The 25518-nt window shown below is 50.8% G+C and overlaps 1 protein-coding gene across 1 annotated transcript; it reads right to left on the bottom strand.

The window, feature by feature from the left end:
* Positions 1-9178: 9178 nt before the first annotated feature.
* SRXN1 (sulfiredoxin 1) lies at positions 9179-15866 on the bottom strand. Its single transcript, XM_068524325.1, has 2 exons — positions 15603-15866; positions 9179-11507 (listed from the first exon to the last, which is right to left on the bottom strand). Exons 1-2 carry the CDS (start codon positions 15810-15812, stop codon positions 11304-11306), a joined length of 414 nt encoding a protein of 137 aa, XP_068380426.1. The 5' UTR covers positions 15813-15866; the 3' UTR covers positions 9179-11303.
* Positions 15867-25518: the final 9652 nt, after the last annotated feature.

Consider the following 25518-nt stretch of genomic DNA (forward strand, 5'->3'; position numbering starts at 1 on the left):
AATCATTCTGGGGAGGGGTGGGTGCCCACCATCCACTGCAGCTCAGGGAGGAGGAGGCCGGGCCTGTGGAGGGCGGCACCAGAACAAAGCCCCGGGGAGCAGCCCGTCCTGAAGCGCGCCTTCCCAGCTGACAGACCCTGAGCTAATTATCTTTAATGAGCAGCTGGGCCCCCTTTCCTGGGATTTGCATTTGCAGTGGTAATCAGCACAGCAGCACTTCTGTGGATGGCAGCCGGGACTAGCCTTCCAGGGGCGGGGACGATTCCAGGAGCGGAGGTAAAGTCGCAGGAGGGGCTTCCCTGGCCTCGTGCAGGGCTGGGGAAGGTGTCATTTTGCCTCCCCTGCAGATTAGGGGATTTTGGAGGGCAATGGCCACTGGAGGCAGGGGCTGGCATCAATTATCCATCTCAGCCATGGCCAGGGGTGCGGGTCTTGGGGAGGGTACCAGGGTTGTAGCCCTCACAAATCCTAGGATATTAGGCTTGGAGCCCCTTAGATAGTGCAGCTAGCCACTGTTGCAGAAATGAGGGAATGGGCCAGAGAGGGGCAGTGTGTTGCTCAAGGTACAGTACAACAGAAATGCTTGTGAGCCTGTCTGCGGCAGCCACTGTCCGAAGCGCGTTCCTGAATCCTCACTAGCAGCCCCATGAGTCGGTAAAAATAGTAGTCCTATTATTAACCCCATTTTACAGATGAGGACTGAGCAGTCACATAGCCTGGAGGCCTCACAGCTGGGATTTGAACCCAGTTATCCTGGCTGGTCCCTGCAAGGGTAGTAGGGCTCTCAGACCTGGGCTTCCCCTGGCCACGGGGGCTGACAGTGCCTCTCTCCCCCTCATTCCCCTCTCTGCAGGGATGCCAGTATGTTTTGTGCCCCTGGCAGGGTTGGGAGGTGAGACTTAAGTATAAATAAATAAACAGGGAGCAGATGGTGGGGGGGATGGGGGACAGGCAGGGGCAGGGCCAGGGCCTCCTACTTCTCCCTGGGAAAACATTACTGGGCCAGAGCAAATGGATTCCAGACTTAGGGCCTAAGAGCCCCCTCCTCAGCCCTGCTCTCTTGTCTGCTGGTCTGGGACCTGGCCCAGCCCTTGGGAGAAATGGTAGGCTGGGGCCCCGAATCCTAGGTTCTGCCCATCTCTCATTTCCTCTCTTCTTCCTGTGTGACCTTGAGAAAGTCATTTTACCTCTCTGTGCCTCCATTTCCCGATCTGTCAAATGAGTGGAAGGAGAATGAGTGGAAGGAGGTGGTCAAGTTGCTGCTCAAGGGTCACCTCCTCAGGGGAGCCTTCCTTGATTTCCTTGGGAAGACTTTGTTAGAGCAACAGCTTAGAGTATCAAGGAGAATATGGGTATTTGTGTCTTTCATCCCACAACAATCTATTCAACAGATATTTGCTCACAGTCTACTATGTGCTGGCCACTATGCTACCATCAAGGCTGAGAGTTTTTCTCCATAGCTCCAGCAGCTGGCCCAGAATAGGTACTAATAAACACCTGTTTTGTAACTGAAGGAATGAGTGGGTGGATGAAAGTGGAGATGAGAAGCTGTGATGTTTCCCAAATATGGAAACTGCATCAGTGGGGTGATGGTGGGAGTGGACCAAAGATGATGTGGGTGAACAGCAGCAAGGTATTAAATAACAAATTCGCCATGAGAAAGTCATTCACTGTCTCCCAGATTTTCCAATAGGCCAAGGAGAAATTCTCCAAGGATGCTGGTAACACCTTTCTAACACCTGTGGATCACTTGTGTGCTCTCACTCTCTCTTTCTCTCTCTCTCTCACCTGGAGATAGCTGGACCCAGAACTTCTACAGGCAATGGTATTCAGCTAGAATTTGAGAATATTGTTTTGTTTCCATTTTACTCATTTTGGTCACGTTTTATTTGTGGTAAGGGATTCTGATTTTTCATTTATGTTTGGATAGTGCTGGTGGGAATGCAAACTGGCCCTGGAGAAACTTTGGAGAAGTGCTGGCATTTTCTGATAAAGTGATTGTCTGGGACCAGGCTGGTGCTGGGGGCCTGGTGTCACAAGGGAACTTGTGACAGTGATGGAAACGTTCTCTGTTTTGATTGAGGTGGTGGTTACATGGGTGTGTACATTTGTCAAAATGTGTTGCACTGTACACTTTAAATGGATGCATTTTATTGTGTGTAAATTATACCTCAATAAAGTTGATTTAAAAACACATATATTGAACATATTTAAATTTCAGTCGGCCTCCCAAGGCTGACTGAAGATATTATGTACATAATATATATATTTAAGATATTAAGCACAGAAGCCCTGTGGGTGTGGCCAAGTCATGAAGGTTGTCCATCACACAGCACAGTTTGGGAAACATGGAGTCAGTGAATAAATGGATAGATAGAAGACAGAATAGTGAATGAATGGGTAAATGAGCAAGTGAATGAATATCTACCCCATTTATGGTAATGAGCCCATTCTCCACAGCCCCAGCATATCACGTGGTCTTGATCAGGGGTTGTCCTTTCTCAGCTTGCCTAGCCCCTGTGATGGAGAGCTCACTACCTGATGACAAAGCCCTTTCCAGTGTGTGAACATTAGGACTATGTGAAAGACCTTTCCTCATATTAAGTTGGTCTTCCTGGTGACCCCCTGCCCTCTGTGGCTCCACAGACACATCTGCTCTCCTATCTGGGGACAACCCAAATGCCCCCTACCCCAGTCTGCTCTTCTCTCGGCTCTGCACCCCAGATGCTTAGCTGCTCTGGTTCCGCTTGCACAGATCTTACATCATAGAAGGGCAGTAGGCCAAAGAACATGTACACAGGCAAATAAACAAAATAATTACAAACTATGAAGGAAAAAAGCAAGGTGAGAATATTGGGGAAACTATGGGGGAGATGAGGGAGCAAGGGAAGGCCCTCTAAGGATCTGATATTTGAGCTGAGTCCTAAAGGATGTGAAGAAGCCAGAAGAACCAGAGGAAGGGCATTCCAGGCAGAGGCAAGAGCAAGTGCAAACGCCCTGAGGTCAGAAAGCAATTGGAAACTGTGAGGCAGCCAGCCTGGCTGGAGTGGGATGGGGGGGTGTGGGGGGGTGGGAAGGGCAGGTCATTCAGGGCATTGATGGTGAGGAGCCTGGAATTGTTTTCTAAATTCGATCCTCAAATACTTTTAAGCAAAGGGTGTTATAATATGACTTACATTTTCGTAGACAATAAATACATACGGAATTAAAAGTAACTGAAGACCCTTCCAGTTCCAGTAGTTCGGTACTTCCATAGCGATAATGATATGCCTTCAAAGGACAATGAGCGGCCTCCAGAATGGGTCTGACTAGGTTTGAATCTTGGTTCTGCCTCATCCTTGCTGTGTGACTGTGGGCAAGGGGCCTCATCCCTCTGAGACTCAGCTTCCTCATCTGCAAAGTGGGGATAATAGGTGTACCCACCTCATGTGGTTGTTGTGAGGATTAAATGCCTTTACATTTGGGAAGCATTTAAATAACATCGTAAGTGCTTTCATGTGTTAAATAAAACAAAAAAAGGTGAGGACACAGAGAGCAAGATGATTAATCCTTTTTCAATCTCTTCCCGTCCTGGAGAGAGTCCTGGATTGGTGGAGGTGGGGTGGGTCTCTCAAACAGTTGCTACTGAGAGCTAGAGGAAGAGAGAGGGAGAGAGAGAGGGAGGGAGATTGCACAGCCTCAATCAGATATGGACAAAGTTAGTAACAGTGTTATATTTACACTGTTTACATTGACAGTCACATTTATTTATGTCACATGCTACTGATTTTCCATTTAGTCCACCTATCTCAAGTTTCCTTAAAAAAATATTTGTTTGTTTAAGTAAAACAGAAGCAAATAGATTTAACAGTTCAAAAGCAGTGGTCCGTGAAGGTGATACTAAGCACTCCTGTCCCAAGTGGCCCAAATTGTGAAGGAGGCTCTTGACAGAATTTTAAGAAACATTTTTCTAACTTCATCTCCTCTTTGTGCCTTTGAGGAACTGGAGGCCCTACTGTGTGTCCTGTGCTTGGCCGAGTCCCCCAGGACACCAGCAGCAGAGTGGGGTTCACCCCGGGGACTGTGTCTACATTCTGGCCTGCAGTGAAGTTTCTGAAAAGGGCTGGTGGACTCTCAAATCTGGGGGTCACCAGAGACCTCCCTCTCACTCTCATCCCTCAGATCCAGTTCCATCCGTTGGAAAATTCTGGGTGGGGCTCCATCTTCAAATTACATCCAGATTCTGATCACTTCTCTCCGCCCTGATCCAATCCACCAGCCATCACCTGGGGCCCTCGTGACAGAGCAGCCTCCGCTTCACCCCCTTCCCATCCCTGCTCCACTCAGCAGCCAGAGCCACCGGGTCCCTCCTCTGCTCCAAGCCTCACATGGCTCCCAGCCAAAGTCCCAGGCTGACGGTACCCAGCTCTCCCACCTCATCAGCTGCCCAGCCCAGCCTTGTCCCATCCAGGCTGCCCCCACCACACTGGCTGCCTTGCTGTTTCTTGGATCCTCCAAGCAGACTCCCACCTCAGGGCTTTTGCACGTGCTATTCCTCCTGCTTGAAACACGCTTCCCTCTGGCATCCACAGGGCTTCTTTCCTTTCTGTTCAGGTCGATGACCCCTCCTCAGAGAGGTCCGATACCTTAATGAAGTTGATATTTCCCATCTCATTCTTTCTTCTTCCCCTGCTTTTCCCTCACAGCCCTTATCACTATCGGATATTGCAGTTTACATTTTGTATATATTTCGTGTGTTTTTCTTGCTCTTCTCCCCTGAGTGGACTTCAAGAGAATGAGAGTTTCCATCTGTTTAGTACTCTGATGTTCCCAGCACCTGGAGCAGTGTCTGGTGCCCAGTAGGTGCACGGGAGAATGAACGTCCAGGGAGTGTGTGAAGGGTGGGGGGCAGCCACTCCCAGCCCCCTCCGTGGCCCCTTGGTCCCCTCTCTGGGCATGGCATCCCTCTCTCCCTGCCCTCACCCCCTCAACCCTCAAGGGCAGCACAGGACAGCGAAGCTTCTCTCTCAGGGGAAAGGTTTTCGGATGCAGGCAGACCCTCCCTCAACTCCTCCTCCCCCTACAAGCCCAACAGGAGCCAGCAGTTGCGGTGCCCTCCACAGAGAGTCCTCAAAAGACGGGGGGAATTGGGGCGGACACATGCTGGGTGCTCCTGGGCAAGCCAGGGACCTGCTCCCAGCCCTGTGTCCTCAACTGGAAGGAGGTAAGAGCAATGAGCAATGAACAGCTCTTGGGGAGCCTATTTTACAGACAAGGAAACTGAGGCTCAAGAGGTGAATTTGTCTCCAGGACAACTGGAGCCAGGGTTCCCTTCTCTGTAAAAGGGGTATGATAACTCCTCCCTCCTAAGTTTGCTGTGAGGATTAAACGAGTTCAATAAAGCCTTTAAGCATTTAGTAGGGTCTGGCACACAGTAGGTGCCCAAGAAATGTTGGCTACTATTGCTGTCGTTCTGCGAGGTGAACGTGCTCACCAAGGTCCCATGGCCAGCAGGTGGCAAAGCCAAGATTCAAACGGAGGTCTGTCGAAAGTGACTCCCCCTCACAACCACAAAATAATAACAATAATAGTAATGGCAACAACAACAATAATAGTAACACCATCACCAGCATTTTCCACCCCATGCTGTAGCTCTAAGATTGTCAGGTGGCAGCACCTGCCCCGAGCCCACACCCAGGACCACTGGCGCCGGTGCCTCCTGCCCTCCCGCTCCCTCCCGGGGGACAGGTCGGCGGCCCGCACAATCTCCCGCTGGGGGCGCCCCCAGATCCCGCCGTCCGGGGAGCCCCCGCGGGGGAGGCGAGCCCGGCTCCGGGGCTCTGGAAGGAGCCGCGCGGCCTGGAAGACATTACACGGCTGTCGGCCGGGGGGCGTCGCGCGGAGTTCCGGAGGGGGTCCCGGCGGCAGCGCGCCGGGGGAGGGGACGGCCCCACCACAAAGCGCGCTTTGTTCTGCGCTCCCCCTGGGAGCTGGAACCAATGGATTGGCGGCAGCTGAGGTCATCTGTCAGGCAGCGCCGGGGGGGTCAGGCCCGGGGAAGGGGCCGCCGGGGAGGGCGGGGCGGATGGGCCGGCGGGGGGTCCGTGTGTGCGGCCGATTAACCCGGCTGCGCTCGCCAGGCCTCTGCGGCAGGTCGCTGCTACGCTTCGGGCCTCAGTTTACCCATCTGTCCAACAGGGAAGATAATTTCCTCCCTGTCCACCTGTCGGGACGACTGCATCCGGTATGGAAGTGATGATGACGGTATGATGATGATGGTGGTGGTGGTGGCCTTTCTGTAATGAGCACTCCGTATGTTCCTGCTCGACAGGAGATCTGCAGTCGGGATGCGAACCCCAGAGGCTGCCTTGGGAACATGGGAGCAAATGTGGCTTGTCTGGGAGGCAGGGAGGGACGCCTTGCAGCCCCTATCCGGACCAGGGCAGTCAAGGCCTCTCCCTGGTTCCCAGCTTTGACCCTGGATGCCAGACTTGGCCTACCTTTTGCCAGGGCTGACAGGTGGAGCCGCCCAGACCTAGCCCAGGGAGCCTCCGGAGCTCATCCTTGGGGGCCCCCTGGTCGAGGGTAGAGCAAGGCTGCACGCCCCCACCCTCTCCAAGACAGGTGTTTTTTCTGACTGGAGACAGATCAGGGTCTGACCACTTTACCCTCATAAAACTAGATCCCATTTATTAATTCATTCACACCCCCATCTGTGTGTGCCTCAGCATTCCTGTGCATGCAATGAGACAATTAGGATTCTAACCATTTGATACAGGGACCCCTGGGGGATGAGGCCATCGAATCCCCAGAAATTGCCCGAAAGATTTGTGTGTGTGTGTCTTTCTGGAGAAAGGGCTCACGGATTTCTTTCAGATTCTCAACTGTGTGCATGACCCAAAACAGGTTAAGAAGCACCGGCTGGAGTGCAGGGATGGAAAGCTGCCCCCCAAGCTCTGGGAAAGGCACTTGGAGCAGCCAATCTGGAGAGCAATTTGCCAGCACCTATGCACCGGCTAGGCGGTCCCACTCCTACGTACACAGTTGAGTGAGCACAGAGTTGATGGCAGAAGGTGTTCACAGCAGCAAATAACAGTGACCCCCTAAATGGCCATTAACAGGAGAATGACTGATACATGGTTATATACAGACCCTGGCATGCCATGCAGCAATTCAAAGAATGAGCTAGACCTATGTGGAATTTATTCATTTAACACAGTTATTGAGTAACTGCTATGTGTCAGGTGGTTCTTGGCACTGGGCCTACAGTCATAGGACAGATCAAGTCCTGCCTCAAGAACTTACGTTCTAGTGGACAAGACAGTCATAAACAGAAACAGAAGATAATTTCAGGGAGTGCGATAAATACCATGAAAAAAATAAAACAATGCGGTGATAAAATGATGGGGTCGGGGGCTGTTTTAGACAGTATGGTCAGGAAGGCCCCTCTGAGGAAGCGACCAGAATGAGGGAGACTCTGGGAGAAGAGCAAAGGCACTAATGGGGTGGATGGCTAAGGCGCATCGCCAGGGAAGAAACGTGATCTGCAAAAGAAAGTAAAAAAAGAAAACATTCCTTACTTATACGCACACACACATAACTAGTAAGTTAGAAAAAGGTCTGGAAGGGTATATGCCAAATTCATGAAGATAATTGCCAAGAGTAGGGAGGCACTAGGACTCATGGTGCATTTTTTTTTTTTTTTTTTTTTTTTTGCTGCAGCACTTTTATTTCCTCACAATGACACATTGCTGGGGCCTAATGTTCTCACATGACAGTAGAAAAACAAAATCTGTTGTCATCTCTTAGAGAATTGAGAATTGCGTACAAAAACCTTACATAAATTAAAAGAATGAATAAATTTACAGGTGTGAATGTACAGGGCTTACAGGGCTTCTGCTTGCTTCTCATATTTTATTTTGTTAATAATTATTTAGCATTTTGCTATCTTAATGTTTAACAGGTGAATATATGCACATATAACTTGTGAAAATGAAACATTAAAAAAGCCTACCATGGTGAAAGGGTTGGTCCCAGGGCAGTAAGGGAAATAAGGGGTCCCTACACACTGCCTTTCACTGGACCCAAGTTCCCTGGGGCAGTAGTTTGTTTTGGGAGGGGACACACTTTTGGATCAGGGGGACCCCAGAAGAGGCATGTAGCTCAGCCTGGAGGATCTGGAAGCTTCTTGGGGAAGGTGCCGCCTTTGCTGAGCTTGAGACAATTTGGCACAGCACACCCAGCGTAGAGACCCGAGTCTCCTAAGACAGGCCTGGAGAGGCCATGATGTGTACAAGGCCACAGAGCAAGATTGGACAGGTAAGTAAACCTGAAGCTCCAAACTCCCAGCCAGGTCTCCTTCTCCTACCTGAACCCTTGGCTTCTCTGGGCCGCTGATGGGCATCCCTCACAGCCAGACACCCTCCATCCATCCCCTTCCCACAGCAGTCGCTCTGCCGGCTGGAGGCCCAGCCTAGCTCGGGCAGGCCAGAAAGCAGCGCCACCTGCTGGCCTAAGTGGGAAGTGCAGCGCTCAGCCTCCACGGGGAGCAACCAGCAGGTTTCACCCTTCAAAACCCAGCTCCTCTTCCTTAAGAACGACAATCCCTCCCGCTCCAAGTCTGTTCTGCAGCCTCCTCCCAGTGCCTAGCAGTATGCCTAGCGCTGCCTGCTTGGGCCTTATCTGTATGAAGGGAAAGTCCTTTCAAGGAGGGGTAACCACTGTGCTACTCTACTTCAGTGGGTGCAGGTGTCTTACATGAAACGGTGGCACCTGACAGCGGCTTACAAAGCATGCCCTCAGCTAGCTTCCTCACCCTCACTGCAAACCTCAGGGGCAAAGTCCATTAGACAGCTTGGAAAAAGCGCCAGGGAAGGGCCTGTCCAATTTCATATGGAATTGGTGCACAAGCTGGTTCCCGAACATGGATCTCCTGGGACTCAGCTCTTTCTTCTCCATTGGAGGTGAAGGGGCTGTCACCGTATCTGAAACTAATTGATGCCACCTCGATCAGTGGTTCTCACCTTGTGGTCCCTGAGCAGCAGCAGCAGCATCACCTGGGAATCTGGCAGGAAAGCAAATTCTCAGGCTCCACCCCAGACCTTCTGAATCAGCAACTCTGGGGGTGTGGTCCGGCCACCCGTGCTTAGCAAACCCGTTTGAGAACCTGAACCATTGGTCTAAAGCAATTACGCCTCTCTTTTTATTAAACACACTTTTATTTGGGAATGATTTTCAATTTACAGAAAAGTTGCAAATATAGTACAGAGAGTTCCCATATACTCTGCACCCAGACTACCCCAATGTCAACATTCGTAAAATTATCTAAAATCCAGACCTCATTCAGATTTCCAGTTTTTCCATTAAGGTCCTTTTGTTGTTGTTTTTCCAAGATCCAATCCAGGATATCACACTGCGTTTATGACTACATACCTTTTAAATTCCATTGGTCACCTCAGTCATCTTTCCCTGGCACAGAGAATGGGTGGGAAAGCTGTTGTCTTCATCACTGAGCAGGAGAAACTGAAGCTTGAAAACAGCAAGTGACCTAGTTCCCTTAGCAGGGCAGTGAGAGCAAGGCCCGCCTCACTCTGCACCCTTCCTCTATCTCTTCCCTTCCCCCCAGGACTCTAGGATTTCATTAGTCCCTTTGGAACGTCCCACCTGGCCTACCCATTCCCCCTAACCCACCAGTACAGATGATGAGAGATGCCCCTCCTAGAGTGGGCCCAGCCCTGGGAGAGACCACCCACTGCCCCATCACTTCCTTCCCTCTGCAGGGCCAGGACACTGTCTAGTGTCTCAGTGACCTCAGCCTGGACAGAGCAAGGCTCTGTACAAGACAGAGAACAGTGAGAAAGAAACACTGTTATTTGCTTATCCAAAGTCATCTGTGATAGGTGGAAAAAAATGCCACGAATCCTGCGTAGTTTCTCTAAGAGGTTTAGTCTGTTTCCCCAGCCCTTGAATCTAAGCCAAACTTTTGATTTGCTCTGACCAGAAGGACTTAGCAGAAGTGACGTTCTACCAATTCTGACCTAAAACTCAAAAAAGCCTTGGAGCTTCTCCTCTCTCTCCCCCTTCCTCTTCCCCTCCCTCCACACACACACCTCCCTCCCTCTCCCTCTCTCTCTGAGCCCTGATGATATCATGAAAATAAGCCTGAACTAACCTGCTGGAGAGGACACATGGAGGAGAACCAAGTCACCCAGCCAATAGCCTACCTACTGCCAGACAAGTGAGTCAGGCTATCCGAGACCATCCAGCCCCATCTAGGGTGACAGCTGATTGCATACAACCCCATGAGTGACCCTAAGCAAGATCAGCAGAACTGCCCAGCTGAGCCCAGCCCAAATTGCCAAACCAAAGAATTTTAGGCAAATAAACAACTTGCTTTTAGCTGCCAAGTTCTGGAATGGTTTGTTGCACAGCAATGGCTAACTGATACACAATTCCTCACTTCTCTCTTGCTAATGGGATTCCAATATTACTTAGGAGGCAGTGTGCCAGTTCTAGGAGATGTGATATGATTGATTTACTAAATTGATTTGTGTTCCTGCCGTCTTAGCTTTCTTTGCAGGTAGGGGTGGCAACTGTACCTGGTTTGGGCCAAGGAGACCTAAGTAGAAATACACAGGGGAAGAGAGCAGGAAACAGACCTCTGAAGAAGGCCTGAATTTATGATAGAAGTTGACAGGTCCAGCTGGCTGGGCCCTTCCTCCTCCCCAACTCCGTTCTTCCTTGAACACAGTCATGATTGCTGGAGGTACAGCAGCCATCTTGTGACCATGAAGTGACATGCAATGTGGGAAAGGCCGAAAGGATCACAGAGACGTGTGCCATAACCTTGCTGAGTTGTTAAACGAATACCATTAGCCGACTGTCTCCAGAATTCATGCTATGTGGAAAAACAAACTTCCCTTTGTTTAAGCCACTGGAACCTAGGCTTTCCTTTACTTGCAGATGAATGTATTCACATGATATGATATATAGAGACAGAAATGCAAAAGGATCCTTGTCCTTGGGAATCTGGAGCCAGCAGCATGTGGCTCTCCAAACCCATCTCCTTTCTCATTTCACCCTCTCAATAATCCCTCAAGAGCAAACACACGACCCATTTTCCCCGAGGTGGGAAGTGGGGCTCCCACACTGTTCAGTCATGAGTCCAAGGTCTTACAGCTAAGAAAGAGGGTGCTTCAAGTTAGACCTGCCCCCCCAGGCACAAAGAGAATGCACTCCTGCTACACCTTTGCATGGCTCAGCCCACTGGAGGCCAGGTGTGTCTTCTGGGTTCGTGGCAGTGGTGGTAGGTGCCAAGGAGGCTGTTACTGCAAGTCCGGCGTGGAAGCGCCCAGGTACACCCTTAGGTCCGAGAGGGTGGACTGGACAAGCTTGGCAGGGATGGTCTCTCGCTGCAGCTGCTGGTAGGCTGCATAGCGGTGGCAGCCCCCAAAGGAGTAGAAGTAGTCACCACCCTGAGCCCCTTTGATCCAGAGGACATCGATGGGGGGCACGCTGTCTGGATCCTCCTGGAGAGAAGAGGGCGCAAGGTGAATGAGCGTGGCACAGTGCTGGACGGTTTGCAAAGCAGACTTTATTAACCTGGGCTGAGCTCCTCTAGGTGCTCACACTGGCTCGTGCTGGCTTGTGAGAGGCAACTGTTACACAGAGGCAACTGTGAGTTGGTTGACATCACCTTGGTAGCATGAAAATCAACCACGGTGAGAGTATTTACACCAGGGAAATGGGCAGATGCTACAAATCAGAGCTCCCCCATCCAGGCTGTTAACCATTTATCAGACCACATGTATATTATCTGTCACTGTTCTAGACTCTGGGAATAAGGTACAGACACAGACCCTGCCTTCATGGGACTTTGGTCTAGTGGGGCAGATGGAATGGAGAAGTGAATGTTAGAGTGATAAATGCTATGAAGACAATAACACAGGTTGACATGACAGGGATGGGGGTCCACAAGGCCTCTCAGAGGTGACAGTGGAGCAGAGACCTGAACACAGAGAAGTCCCCTAGGGAAGATAGAGAGGTGGAGTCATTTAAAGAAAGAGCCTGACTGCCAGGTTCAAATCTCAGGTCTGCCACTTAATCGCTCTTGTGACCTTTGGCAATTCATATTTGTGCCTCAGTTGCCCGATCTATCAAACGGGGATAAAGATGACACACCCACCTCATAGAACTGTTGGGTTTAATGAGTTAATAGACATAAACTGCTTCAAACAACACTTGGCACATGGAACGTGCTCAGTAATACACACTGTGTATTACCCGTGGGAAGGGCATTCCAGGCAGAGCGAACAGCAAATGCAAAAGGTCTGAGGCCAGAACAAGCTCACTGTATTGCAGGCATTGGCAAGGAGGCCAGTGTGATCAGAGTGGACTCGGGGGATTGAGAAGTAGAAGAGGTCAGAAAGGTAGCAGGGGGTAGGCCCTGGAGCGTTTTATTTATCTTATTTTTTTCTTCTAGTTTTATTGAGATATAATCGACATACAGCACTGTATAAGCTTCAGGTGTACAACATAATGATGTGACTTACAAACATCATGAAGTGATGACTACAGTAAGTTTAGTGAACACCTGTCATCTCACATAGATACAAAATTAAAGAAATGGAAAAAAAAATGTTTCTCATTGTGATGAAAACGCTTAGGATTTTACTCTCTCAACAACTTTCATATATAATGTACAGCGGTGTTCATTATGTTTATCATGTTGTACATTACATCCCTAATACTTACTTATCTTATAACAGAAGTTAGTACCTTTTGACCACCTTCATACACTTCTCCCTCTCCTTACCCACCTTCCGCCCCAGTCAATCACAAAGCTGGTCTCTTTTCCTAAGAGTTTGTTTGTTTATTTGTCTTTGAAATATAATTGACCTACAATATTATGTTAGTTCCTGGTACACAACACAGTGATTGGATATTTCTAAACATTTCAAAACAATCACCATGATTAAGTCTAGCTAATCCTGTCACTATACAAAGGTACTACATAGTTATTGACTATATTCCCCACACTGTACATTTCATACCCATGACTCATTTACTTTATAACTGAAAGTTTATACCTCTTAGGCCCTGGAGTGTTTTAAACAGGGGAGGGTGACATGATCTGAAGAACATTCTAGAAAGTTGTCCTGGGCAAGCAGGCTTGATGAGTGGACAAAGGCAAAAGCAGGGAAGATAGAGGCGAGGCCTCAGCAGGTATTCACCAGAAGTGGCTGTCCCGGGTGAGGGCATGGAGGGGTCAGGGAGAGGTAGACAGGTTTGGGACATGTTTAGGGGGAAGATCCCAGGGGAGGAGGTGAATGTGAGGAGAAGAGAAAGAGGAGAATATAAGTTGACTTCCTGTTACGGGCCTGAGCATCTAGACGGAGAATGGGTAGTCCTCTACATAGGGAAAGCCTGGGGCAGGGAGGGATGAGGTAGGGGGGAGACCGAATCAAGTGTGAGCTGCTAGAAGACCTCCCACCACTGGTTCTCGGGTGGTCTCTTATTGGGCTGCTTTGATGGATTCATTATTCCATTTATCCTAGAAATGATTAGTAAGCAGTAAGACCCAGCAGTTATAAGCCGGGGCTCTTGAACCAGGCACACCTGAATTTGAATCTCAGCTCCTACACAGAGCAGTGGGGCGGGGGGTGGGGGGAGTGTGGGCAGGGGTGGTAAGCAAGTGGCCTTGACACTGGGCATTGTTCCTCATCTGCAAAATGGGAACAGACACCCTACAGGCTGCTGATGAAGTCAGGGAGCTGATGCAAGTGAGGCGCGGAGCACAGCTTGCCCGGCAGTGGAGCAGCAAAGAGAGGCAGCTGTGCCAGGCAGGCCTTGTGCTGGGCACCAGGGGTGTGACGATGGAGTGGGCAGAATAATGGCCCCAAAGATGTCCATGTCCTAATCCCTGGGCCTGTGAATATGTTACTCACATGGCATAGGAGCTTTGCAGATAGAATTAAGTCAAGGATCTTGAGATGGGGAGATTATCCTGGGTTATCCAGACAGACCAAATGTAATCACCAGAGACCTTAAACGTGGAAGACAGAGGAACAAGAGGAGGTCTGATGTTGCTGGCTTTGAAGACGGAGGAGAGAGGTCATGAACCAAAAATGTGGGTGGCCTCTAGAAGCTGGGAAAGACAAGGAAATGGATTCTCCCTAGAGCCTCCAGAAAAGAATGCAGCCCCGCTGATACCTTGATTTTAGCCTAGCAAGACCCATTTTGGACTTCTGAACTATAGAACTATAAAATAATAAAATCTCTCTTTGTTTTAAGCCACTAAGTTTCTGGTGTTCGTTACAGTAGCCATTGAAAACTAATACGTATGGTAACCAAAGAGAGGCCTGGTTTTTGCCTCACAGAGCATATCGTTCTGGCTTGGAAGACAGGTGTCTGAGGCCATTACAAGCCAGTAGGATCAGAGGTATGCTGGTGGGCATGCAGGTGGCTGGGGGCCCACAGGAGGCCCCTAACCCAGCAGGGGCTGTCAGGGAAGACACAGACACTGACAGAAAGAGCAAGAAGGAGTTAGAAACAGTAAAGAGATGAAAGAGTTTTACTGGCAGGGGAAAAGCTTGTGCAAAGGCCCAGGGTGGGAGAGTGCATCCCTGGCCAGATCCATCACAAACAGCCAGGCACCGTGCTAGTGTTATGGAAACAGTCAAGACAGGACAAAATCCCTGCTCCTGTGGAGTTCACATGAGAGGCGGAGGAGAGACAATAAAACACAAACAAATGTGTAATATAACTCAGGTGGACATAAGTGCTTCAAGGAGAAATACCTCAGGTTAGGGGGAGAGCTATAGAGGCCTGGGCTGATGGGAGGCGGGCACCTGACCCAAAAGAGGGAGCAAGCCCTGTGGCTACCTGGCAAGCAGTTCCAGGCAGTGGGAACAGCAGTGTAAACTCTAGGACTGAAAGACAATCGGGCTAGCAGTAGAGGTGTTTGGTAGGTCACACATGGCCACCTTCCAAGGGTCTGGGGGAGGGGGACAAGATGCCATGCAGGCCTAACCTGACACACATGTCCCCTCCTTCCCCCAAATTTTCTGCCAGGATCACCCCAGCCTTCTTGAGCACCCTCTCTGTGATGCAGCTGACTCCGTCCTCCCCCATTTCCAGTTCAAACAAGGCCCTCCCAGCAGACAGGACACCCCCAATCCCACTGCCACTGCCTGAAGTGACCACATAGGTTATCTCAGGATAAGGTGGTGGCCATGCATCTGGGCACTGGGGACAGGCTGTGCCACTTTCTAAAGTGCCTGACCTTGGACAAGTTGCCTGAATCCTCTTGTGTCTCATTTCCTGGTCTGTAAGAGGAACAGTAGTGGTATCTACCTCATAGGGTTGGCATGAAGAAGCTCAGGCACTTAAAACAGCTCCTGGCCACTTCAAGTACTATATAGGAGTCAGGATCGTTATTTTAATCATCTCCTCCAATCTCCTTGCTCAATGACTAAATCGAGGCCCAGAGAGGCCCAGCCACTTGCTCAAGGTCACACAGCAAATGCCGTGCTCCGGCTGAGGCTGAACCAGTCCCGTCTCGCGTCCAGCGCGACCTCCCTCCTTCGAAGCCCTCCCAGCGGCCGGCTTCCCCGGGGCCTCACCCGAATCGTGTCCACGAGGCTCTGCACCTTGGCTGGGTCCAGCACAGACGGCAGCGGCCGGATGAGCACGCTGAGAGGCACGTTGTGCACCGCGGTGATACAGCCCGAGTGGATGCTGCCGCCCTGCGCGCCGCCGCTCTGCCCAGCTCCCTCGGGCGCCCCCCGGCCAGCTTCGGCTCTGCCCAGAGCTCCTCCCGCGCGAAGACCCATCGCGCAGCCGCCGCCGCCTGCGCGGTCTCGCGACGCGCCGCCTCCTCTCAGGTCTTTAACACCGGTCGGGCCGTACCATTCCGCGCGGGCGGCGGGGGGCGCAGCCGCACAGAGCCTCTCTCCCCTGCCCCACAGTGGTCTGGCCCACCCCCGAGCGCCCCTGCGGGACCTTCGCTTGGTTCTGCCGGCGTTGCGGGGCGCGTGCGGAGCTCCGGCTCTCCGCTGGGGGGCGCCTCGCCGCCTCCCCTCTGCCGCGCGGCGTCCCGGGAGTGGAAGCGCCCGGGGAGGCTGACTCAGGGTGAGTCTGCAGGTCGTGGGGCGGGAGGGGCGCGGGTGGCGCACAGTTCGGGGTTGTCTCAGGGTCACGGGTGGGGGGGGGGGGGCGGGGACACGGGTTGGAGGGGGCTGGACCTGCCCAGCGAGGGTGAATCGGCAAAACCTGGCTCTTGGCTGCCCAGCCTTTGGATCCCTAGTGGTAGTAGTCGTGGAGGTGATAATAATACCAATGACATTCGAAATACTACGAATCTGCTGAATCTGGTGCTGTGTCAGGCACTGTTCTAAACACTTTGCATGTACATTAACTTATTTAAACCTCAAAACAACCCTTCAGCTAGGTATGATTATTATTCCCATTTTACAGATGAGGAAACTGAGGCACAGTGAGTTTTTTTTTTTTTTTTTTTTTTTAAGTGATTTGCCCAAGGTCATGGAGCTAGTAAGTGGCTGAACCAGGGTTCAAATCCAGGCAGTCAGGCTCCAGAGTGCTCTCTCTCTCTCTAACCACTGCTGGTTGCCTCGGTTCAGCAAAAGTAACTGTAACAAGGAGCCTTTTGGAATCATGTTGACAGTGTGTGGGCACTGCCCTGGAGTTCCACAATAATAGTCTCGTTGCATCCTCACAGCGCCACTAGGAAGTAGGTATGATTGTTGAAGCACTTGTCCAAGATAGGGCCGCTGAAGATGAAAGTCAGATTATCTGAGCTCAGAGTCCCAGGCCACTAAACACCTGCTTACAGATGAGGACACCAAAGCTGCAAGGGGTGGTGGTGATGACTTAGGTCCAAACATGCTGACTACCACCCCCACTCTTCTGTTTAAAACTCTCCATCTCCTTGAGCCCAGGTTCAGCACCCAGTGTCCTCTGGAGCCAGAGGGAGGTAGGCTCCTGGTTTAAATCTCAGGTGTTTATCAGCATCTATGGCAACATTACGGCTTTGGCACAGATTGACCTGGGTTCAGATCCCATCTGGCCACTCACTAGCTGTGTGGTCTCAGGCAAGTTCCTTAACCTCTCTGAGCATCAGCCTTCTGTAAAATGGTTGTGAGGAGATTGTGAGGACACTCAGAGATAATGGCTGATAGAGGAGAGGGTTGGGGGTAAATCAGTGCTTACATAGTGGTAATCAAGGAAGGTGACTGGGGTACTTCCCTGGCCTTCCAGTGGTTAAGACTCTGCAGTTCCAATGCAAGGGGCGTGGGTTCTATCCCTGGTCAGGGAACTAAGATCCTACATGCTGCGCGGTGAGGCCAAAAAAAAAAAAAAAGGAAGGTGGCTGGTTTCATTACAGACACCTAGAGTGCTGAAGAAGAGGCCGTGTTGACTGAGAGCACCAGGAAATGTTCCCTGGAGGGGTGGTATTCACACTGGAAAATGGCTTGGTCCTGGAGAGTGAGAGGGAAGAAGCAGGTGATGGTTTAGGGTAGGATCTGGAATCACTTGAATGGCATGGATTTAAATCCTGGCTGCATCACCAACTAGCTGTGTGACGTGTGTGTGTGTGTGTGTGTGTATGTGTGTGTGTGTTTGTGTGTGTGTGTGTGTGTGTGTGTGTGTGTGGTGGGGTACTCAACTTCTTTGTGCCTCGATTTCTTCTCTCAATTGCCAGGGAGAGTAAATGAGAATAACACATAAAGTGTTTAGAAAGGTACCTGGCATATAAAACGTGCTGAATAAAAGGTAGATAGGAGGGATATTCCAGCTAAACAGCTTGAGGAAAAGCGGGGAGGTGGCACAGCCCCAGACCTGGCTGAAGACAGGCAAGTCTGGTTTGGTGGTTCTTCTCACCCTGGTTGTCACATGCATGGGGAATGCATACTCGCCTTCTCAGCTGGAGAAAAACCAGAGACGTGATCCCTGGGGGCGGGCTGGGTGGCTGTTGTACTGGCCAGTTGCGGACACTTTCTGAAGCCTCTGCAAAATGGGGGAATGCTGCCCATCACTCAAAGTTGTTGAGTGTGATTTGGGAAGAAGCACATAATAAGTGCTCTGTGAATTGTGCAATACCCCATTTTGCTGTTGAAGATCATTCATGTTGGGTTTTTAATCTCTTGCAAACCTTGGAATGCTGAGGCCATTATGAATTTGACTTGAACCTTTCTCTTTCTGCAGTTCCACAATATAACCCCTCTGAGCATCTAAACCATACTTTGTTTCAGGATGTAGAGCTAAGACCCACACCTCAGTCCCAGAATTATTGAGAATTAGAGAATTTCATCAAGAGGGAAATTGTCCCTCTTAGAACCACTTCCTAATTTCAGAAAGTAAGAAGAGGCAGGGGGAACAGCTTCTGGGATGGAAAAATGGAGATTTGTCCTGAATCTCTCATCATGGTATGCCCAGTGAGACCCCCCACTCCTGGCAACAAATTTTGTATGTTGAGAGACCTATGATTCAACTCAAAATGGCTTAAGCATTAAGAAGACTTGTATTTTCACATAATTAAGATGTCTGGAGGTAGACATATCCAAGATTGGCGAAGAGGTAGTTGAACAATGTCAGGTTCTTCCCAGCTTTTTGTACCATCATCCTCCATATTCTGGTTTTCATACTCAGCCTTGCCCCTCATGGTCCCAAGATGGTAGCTGTAGCTCCAAGCATCACATACAACAGCTTTCAAAGGTGGAAGTTAGGACATCGACATCCCTTTGTGCCTCTTTTTAAGAGTGAAGAAAGCTTTAGTAACCATCCCCTACCTCCCCACCCCCCTGCCCAGGAGCCTTTTCCTCATGTCTCATTGGCAAGATTATATCACATTTCCATGCCTAAACCAATCCCTGGCAAGGGGAGTGGAATTACCCTGATTGGCTTAGCTTATTTGCCATTCACCTCTGTGCTCAAGAGGGTTTACCCTGCCCTGAAGTTCATGGCCTCTGATCCCTGAACAGAACTGGCAAGGCCTGGTGCTACAACCTAGTTTTCCTGTATGGTTCTTGGGCAGACCCCATGGAGGGGGAGAATTGAAGGGAAAGAGGACCTGCCCAATCAGCAGTTCTATTATATCGGCCCATTTGTCCCTAAACCAATGAGATGGAGACTTAAGCCTCGTGTTGGGATTAAGATGAGGTCCCTTCCACTGGGGCTAATGTAAGCCTGGGACTGGAAGCTGGAGAAATTCTGGGATCTACACAATATCCTTTTGTTTTAGTTTGGATTCTCCTAAAAGTAGACCCTGAGACTAGGACTTGTGTGCAGGTAGTTATATTTGGGAGCTGCTCTAGTTATTATCACTGTAACATAAACTGATCCAAAATGTAGTGACATAAAACAACCATTTTATTATCCTCACAGATTCTGTGGGTCAGTTATTCAGACAGGGCACAGTGGGAACTGGTTGTCTCTTCTCTGAAATGTCTGGGCCATCAGCTGGGAGGTGACTCAGTAGCTGGGGGTGACTTGATGGCTGGGGCTGGAATCATCTGGAGGTGACTTCACTTACTCGTGCATTGGACCATCCTGCCTATCAGCCAGAACACCTCGACGGGGCCTCTCCATGTGCCCTGGGCTTGCTCATAGCATGGCAGCTGGCTTCCAAGAATGAGTGTCACAAGAGAACCTGGCAGAAGCTTCATGGCCTTTTCCAGTCTAGTCTTGGAAGTCATAGCTGCAAACCCAGACTCACCTAGCACCACTGACACACCCTCTGTCTCATTCTTCTTGCCCCCTCACTCCTGCTTCATGGAATCACCTCCCAAGTAAACCACTTGCACTCAAGCCTTTGCTACTGGGGAGCCAAAACTAAGGCAAAGGGGGAATTTCAAGGGTCATCCCCAATAGTTCTGCACCTTGCCTGGGTTAAAATTACACACATCTTATTAGACATGTGACCTTGGGCCAGGCACCTGTCTGTGCCTTGGTTTCTTAACCTTCAAAATGGCCATGATAATGGCACCTAATTTGTAGAGTTGTTGAGAGAATGAAAAGAGGTGATGTAGGTAAAGTCCTTAGAACAGTGCCCAACACACTGTAAGTGCTCAATAAATATGACCTGTTTGATTACATTTTAAATTAATAATAGATCTCGAAGGTCTCTCTGTGTCTGCACTTCTAGACTAGTCTCAATGTATTTGCCCAGACCCTTGCTTGCAAGTGAAGAAAGCCAATGTGAATTAGCTTAATGAAAATGGAACACTTGGTTATGCCCTTGACTGTGGGGTGAAGGTGGGCCTCAGGGAAAAGTGGGTTCAGAGACTTTTTTCTGTCGCTTGGCGGAGGGATTACTTCCACATAACAGGAACGTGGCTGTCAACAGGGATTATATTTGGCTTTTAGTAAGAGAAGCCTGACAAGAGAGGCTTAAAACACCCTAACGTGTTTCCTCTCATGAAAGAGAAGCTGGAAGTAGGAAGTCCAGGGCTGGGGTGACTGCTCCACCGTCACTAGGGGCACGGGTCCTTTCTGTCAGCTCCATCATTTTAGAGTAAGGTGTTTATTCTCAGCGTCACCTCCTGGTTCAAGACTGCTGCTGAAGTGCCAGCCTGGAAGAAGGTGGAGAAATGGAAAGGCAAAGGATACGACCCCCCTCCTTTTTAGGGTGCTGTCTCAGAAGTTCCACATAACACTTTCCCTTGCATGTCATTGACCAGAACTTGGTCACATGGCCACCACTGGCTGCAAGGGCAGCTGGGATATGTAGTCTTCATTCAATGTGGCAATGTGCTCAGCTAACAATGGAGTTCTCTTACTAAGGAGGGAGAGAATGTATGCTGATAAGTAGCTAGCAATCTGAGCCACAGCTCTCAAGTTACAGGTCTTATGACTCAGAGAGAGGGAGAGAGGAAATTTCCAAGTTCTAGTCAGATGCTCACATCTGAACCAATCATCTATGGCTATGAGGGACAAAGACTTATTTTTAAGCATAAGCCTCTGTTATTATGACTTAAATGTGTGTAGTTCATTAAAAAAATAATTACTGGTTTTCTGCTATTGGCTAGGTACTGCACTAGGCCCAGGAAATTTAATGATAAGCAAAAAGACACTGTCAGTCCCTTTCTCATGAAGCTTGTAATCTAATGGGGGAGACAGGGAATAACCAAATAATCACACTGATTAAAGGGAAAGTGTGCATTGATGGTAAGTGCTGTGAACCAAGATCATGTGGTCCTTGGGGAAGTGATCATCCAGCTGAGAGATGAAGGATGAAAAGGCAATAACTAGTCAACAGTGGTGGTAATGGTAGTGCAAATGGAGTATGTTACTGGTGGTGAGAACAGCTTATGCAAAGCCCCTGTGGTAGGAGGGAGCAAAATTGCTAAACAGAGGTGGCTGGAACTCAAAGAGCAAAGGGGCTCATGGCTGAAGGTTCAGCTGGAGTGATGGAAAGAGTCAGATCAGTTAGGTCTTTGAAAGCTGGTTCCTCTCCCCCCTCCCCCCCCACACAGTGGGAAGTCATTGAAGCATTCAAACAGGGAAGAAGAATGGGAGTGACATGATCAGATCTGCATTTTTTAAAAGATCCCTGTGGTCACTGTGGAGAGAGGGAGGGAGGTGGTGGAGGTAGAATGGATCCAGAGAGACCAGTGAGAAGGCTGGTCCAGTTGTCCAGGTAAGAGATGATGGTAGCTATGGACTAGGGTGGAGACTGAGAAGACGAAGAGGAAAAATAAATAGAACCTGATGGATTGGATGGAAGGGTAGGGGAGACAGACACAGGAGAGAACCAAATCATGGCTTCAGACTTGGGCTGGCCTATGGTACTTTTGGGATATCCATGTGGCAGTGGTTTGCAGGCAGATTTGCAGCTCAGAGAGGAGGTCAGAAATGAAAATGTAAATGTAAGTTACATTACATTTATCGCAAATGTAAATTTGCGAGTCATCTGCATGTGGGTGAAAACTGAAGCCATGGGTGTGATGAGATTGCCTCATGAGAATACACAGTGAGAAGAGGAGTCTGGGAGAGAACCCTGAGGAGCACAATCCACGACAGAAGAAGGAACAGGAAGTGGGTTCCTTCCTTGGGCATAGGAAGGTGAGGCTGCAAAGATGCTGGATGGAGCAGCCAGACAGGGCAGAGGAGAGCCGGAGTTGCATCCTGGAGGGCTTCCTTTGAGAGGACTGTGAAACGCAGACTGGACGATATGCTAATTGAGGTGCTCTGGGCTGCAGGTAACAGGGACACGGGCTTTCGTATCTCTGCTCTGCTGTCTAGGCTGTGGGCTTCGTGCTAGAGCTGGTTCCCTTTAAGGTCACAAGATGACATATTAGATGTTTATAAAATGTTGATCTAGAGTGGGTTCTGTTCCCTGGACCTGAAACAAATGTAATTGATGCAACAGCCAATTAGGGGCAGTGTGTAGCTACGGAGAACTGCGGGTGGATGGCTAGGGAAGGCATCAGGTGCCTGGGCCCCTCAAACCCGCTTTGGAAACTTTGTAGGGGATTTCCACACTGCTGTCATTGCTGGAGACACCTGGCACATAGCTCAGGATGCAGCCAGCCTGTCTAGAGGTGTGTGAAAGGAAAGATGGACAGGTTCTAAAAGTGCAAGGAATTCCCTGGCAGTCCAGTGGTTAGGACTCTGTGCTCTCACCGTTGAGGGCCTGGGTTCGATCCCTGGTCTGGAACTAAGATCCCACAAGCCGTGCCGCGTGGCCAAAAAAAAAAAAAAAAAAGCTGAGTGCACTGCCTACAAAAGGAAGAAAACCGAAAGGTGGCCCAAGGGGAGATGGAGTTCCATCCTACACCCCCAAGCCCCCAGCCTGGCATCGGGCCCTCAAGGCACACAGCCCCCTACCCCCACCCCCTGAGTCTGTGCTGGGGGTTGGAGTTAAGCGGCATGGTGCTAGTAGTCCCCAGGGAAGTTTTTAGTAAGGCAAGGGCAGAATTCATATTTTGAAAGATCGCCAAGCCAGCTGGCAAGGAGGATGGACTGGTTGTCCACTGTCTTCCTGAACAGTTTTGGTGACAGGTAGCTCACAGGCTCTAGGGGCAGCTCATTGTTTTGGGACAATGTTGCCTGCTGAGCCAAAGTCAACCTTTTTGCATGCATGCACTTGCTGCTTATGTGACCACTAGGGCTGGCCAGAACCCCCCCACCCAGAGCAGCAGAGGGGAAGTGGGGAAGGATGTAGGGGTTGTAAACTGGCTGTCAAGGGACAAATCTGACCCACGGTTGTATTTGTTTGGCAGGTGCAGTTAATTTGAATTGCAATTCTTTAAGGTGAGACACGCTGTTTCCTGTCAGTCACAGGCACAACCATCCCCTAATGTCTTAGGGCAACCTGCTTCATTCCCTTATGTTATTAATCTGGGTCTTGAACCCTTTCAGTTTGCATCCCCAGTATTTGAGGACTGTTTAGGACTGAGGATGCCTGGGACCTTGTGGATGTCAAGGGACCCCTGGAACTGTGTGACTGCTGGTGGCAGCTACAGGCTGGTCAGACTACAGGGAGGGAAATTGAGTGGAAAAAAATCTGGCTGCCTCTCAGATGCCCCCCACCCCAAACCCGTCCCCATCACAAGGTCTAGAGGCACTGGTGAGTGGCCAAAGTCCCTTTAATATCCCTGAATTGCCTTACAGGTAATACTGCTGGAGGCGAGGAAGGGATGGGGGTCTGGGGTAGGAGATGGGGGAGGAGGAGGGAGGGAGAGCGCCAAGCGCTCATACAAAATATGGCCAAAAGGCTTAGCATGCATGGAAAATTATTGCTGTCGGAAGTTCCTATTTACAGGATCAACACCCTCCGTAATTGATTCTGCAACGCCTCTCCCTTCCCGCATCCCTGCCGCCTCGCTTCCCCGGTGGGCCTGGAGCGGAGAAGCCCTAGAGAAGTGCCCCGGCTCCAGGGGCCCCTCCAGCCTCCACCCTCCACCCTCCTTTGCGGCTCAGGGGAGAGGGGGAGGGTCGGAGAGTCCGGGACTCCTGCCCCGGAGCTGAGCGCCTAGAGATGGGGCAGAGGCGTGTGCTTAAAGCAGAGGGGGCCAGGGTCCGCGAGCGTGGAGGTGTGTGCTTCGGTCCTCGCCCGGGCATGCAAAAGCGCGGCGGGGGAGGTAGTGGCGGCCAATGCGGGGCAGCTGGCAGCCCCGGCCTCTCTGCCCGGGAGAGTTGCATAGACGTGGCCGGGAGGGAGCGCTCCTCCCGTGGAGCGGAGTGGAGCGGGCCGGAGGCCCCAGCGGGTCCGGGGCTCAGTCGGTCCCTGGAACCTGGGGTCCCTCGAGAAGAGGCATAAATAGGAAACACATCGAGGAGGCTCCTCCCTCCGGTCTCCCTGGAGTGGAAACAGAAGGCTCAGGAGGATGGGGACCTGCCCCATGACTGGGCCTCTTGATGTCCCCCATCCCCCAGTTGAGGGTCATCAGGCTATCCCTCCCATTCTCGCACCCTCTTCCCCAGCAAGTTCAGGCTCTGATGAGGGTGGGGCTTCTCCCTCACTCCCTGAAATGGGGTGTGTTGGGGTGGCAGACAGCCCTCTATGGCCTTTGCTGTCCCTCTCCTTGCTTGGCTCCCTGACCTCCCAGTCCAGCTGGGAAAGCCAGACCATCCCTGGTGAGGCCAAGAGATTAAATAGAGTAATAAATAGATAAATCAATAAATACACAAATAAATAAACTGGAGAGGCCCAGCCGGATGGGGAGAAGGGCATTTGTGAGGTGCCCCAGACCTCACCCCAACGAGTAAGGAGGGGTACCTGTAGTCCTGTGGGTGGGGAAAGTGCTCAGAGAATCTGGGGAGAGGCTGTCCTGGGGTGAGAGAGGGGCTGTCCCGGGGTGAGAGAAGGGCTACATTAGGGGGCAGGGCCCTGAACTGCCCCTCAAGTCTGCCCCAGGTCAGGTGAACTCAGAGGGGTGAGAGCTGCTAGTGGAATGAGGGATCTGGAGAGAGTAGGGGTGGGAATGGGTGAGAAGGCCCCCCGAGGATGAGGAAGGTGGGGTGGTGGTGGTGTGTGAATGGCTGGACCTAAGGCCAAGGTGAGGAGGGGATCAGGGACAGAGTGGGGACTCCAAGAGGAGTGAAGATTAGATCCCTCAGGCCTGTGTCCTGGTGTGGATGGGGCATCCATTGCAGGTGTGAGAGTCAAAGGGGGGTTTAGGCCTTACACTGGGGACTCCAGTAGAGAACCGGTCTGAGACTCAGCTCAGAAATGAGAGGAAAGGTCTGCAAGTTAGAAGGGGAGAGGTGCAGAGTCTGGGGTGGGGGAGGGGAGAAAATTCCGGCTCTAGGGCCCGGGAAAGGTGAGGACCTGGTGCCTGAGTTGGGAGCCTTGAGGGCGTGGACAAGGGGTCACGGTCCGAATCTTGGTAGCCGGTAAGGACGATGTGGGTCGGGATGTACTGGGGAAGGTAGTGCCGGAAGCGAGTTCTGGGTTAGGGGCTGGAGAGAAAAGTTCCGGTCTGGGAGCGGGGTACCCACGAGGGGCGTGGGCAGGGGAACGCAGCTGGGGGACGCTGAGGGCGCAGGTGGGGGGCCCCGGTAACGGCGGGAGGC

This window comes from Eschrichtius robustus, chromosome 16, assembly GCF_028021215.1.
Source record: "Eschrichtius robustus isolate mEscRob2 chromosome 16, mEscRob2.pri, whole genome shotgun sequence".
In the NCBI taxonomy this organism is placed as follows: Eukaryota; Metazoa; Chordata; class Mammalia; order Artiodactyla; family Eschrichtiidae; genus Eschrichtius; species Eschrichtius robustus.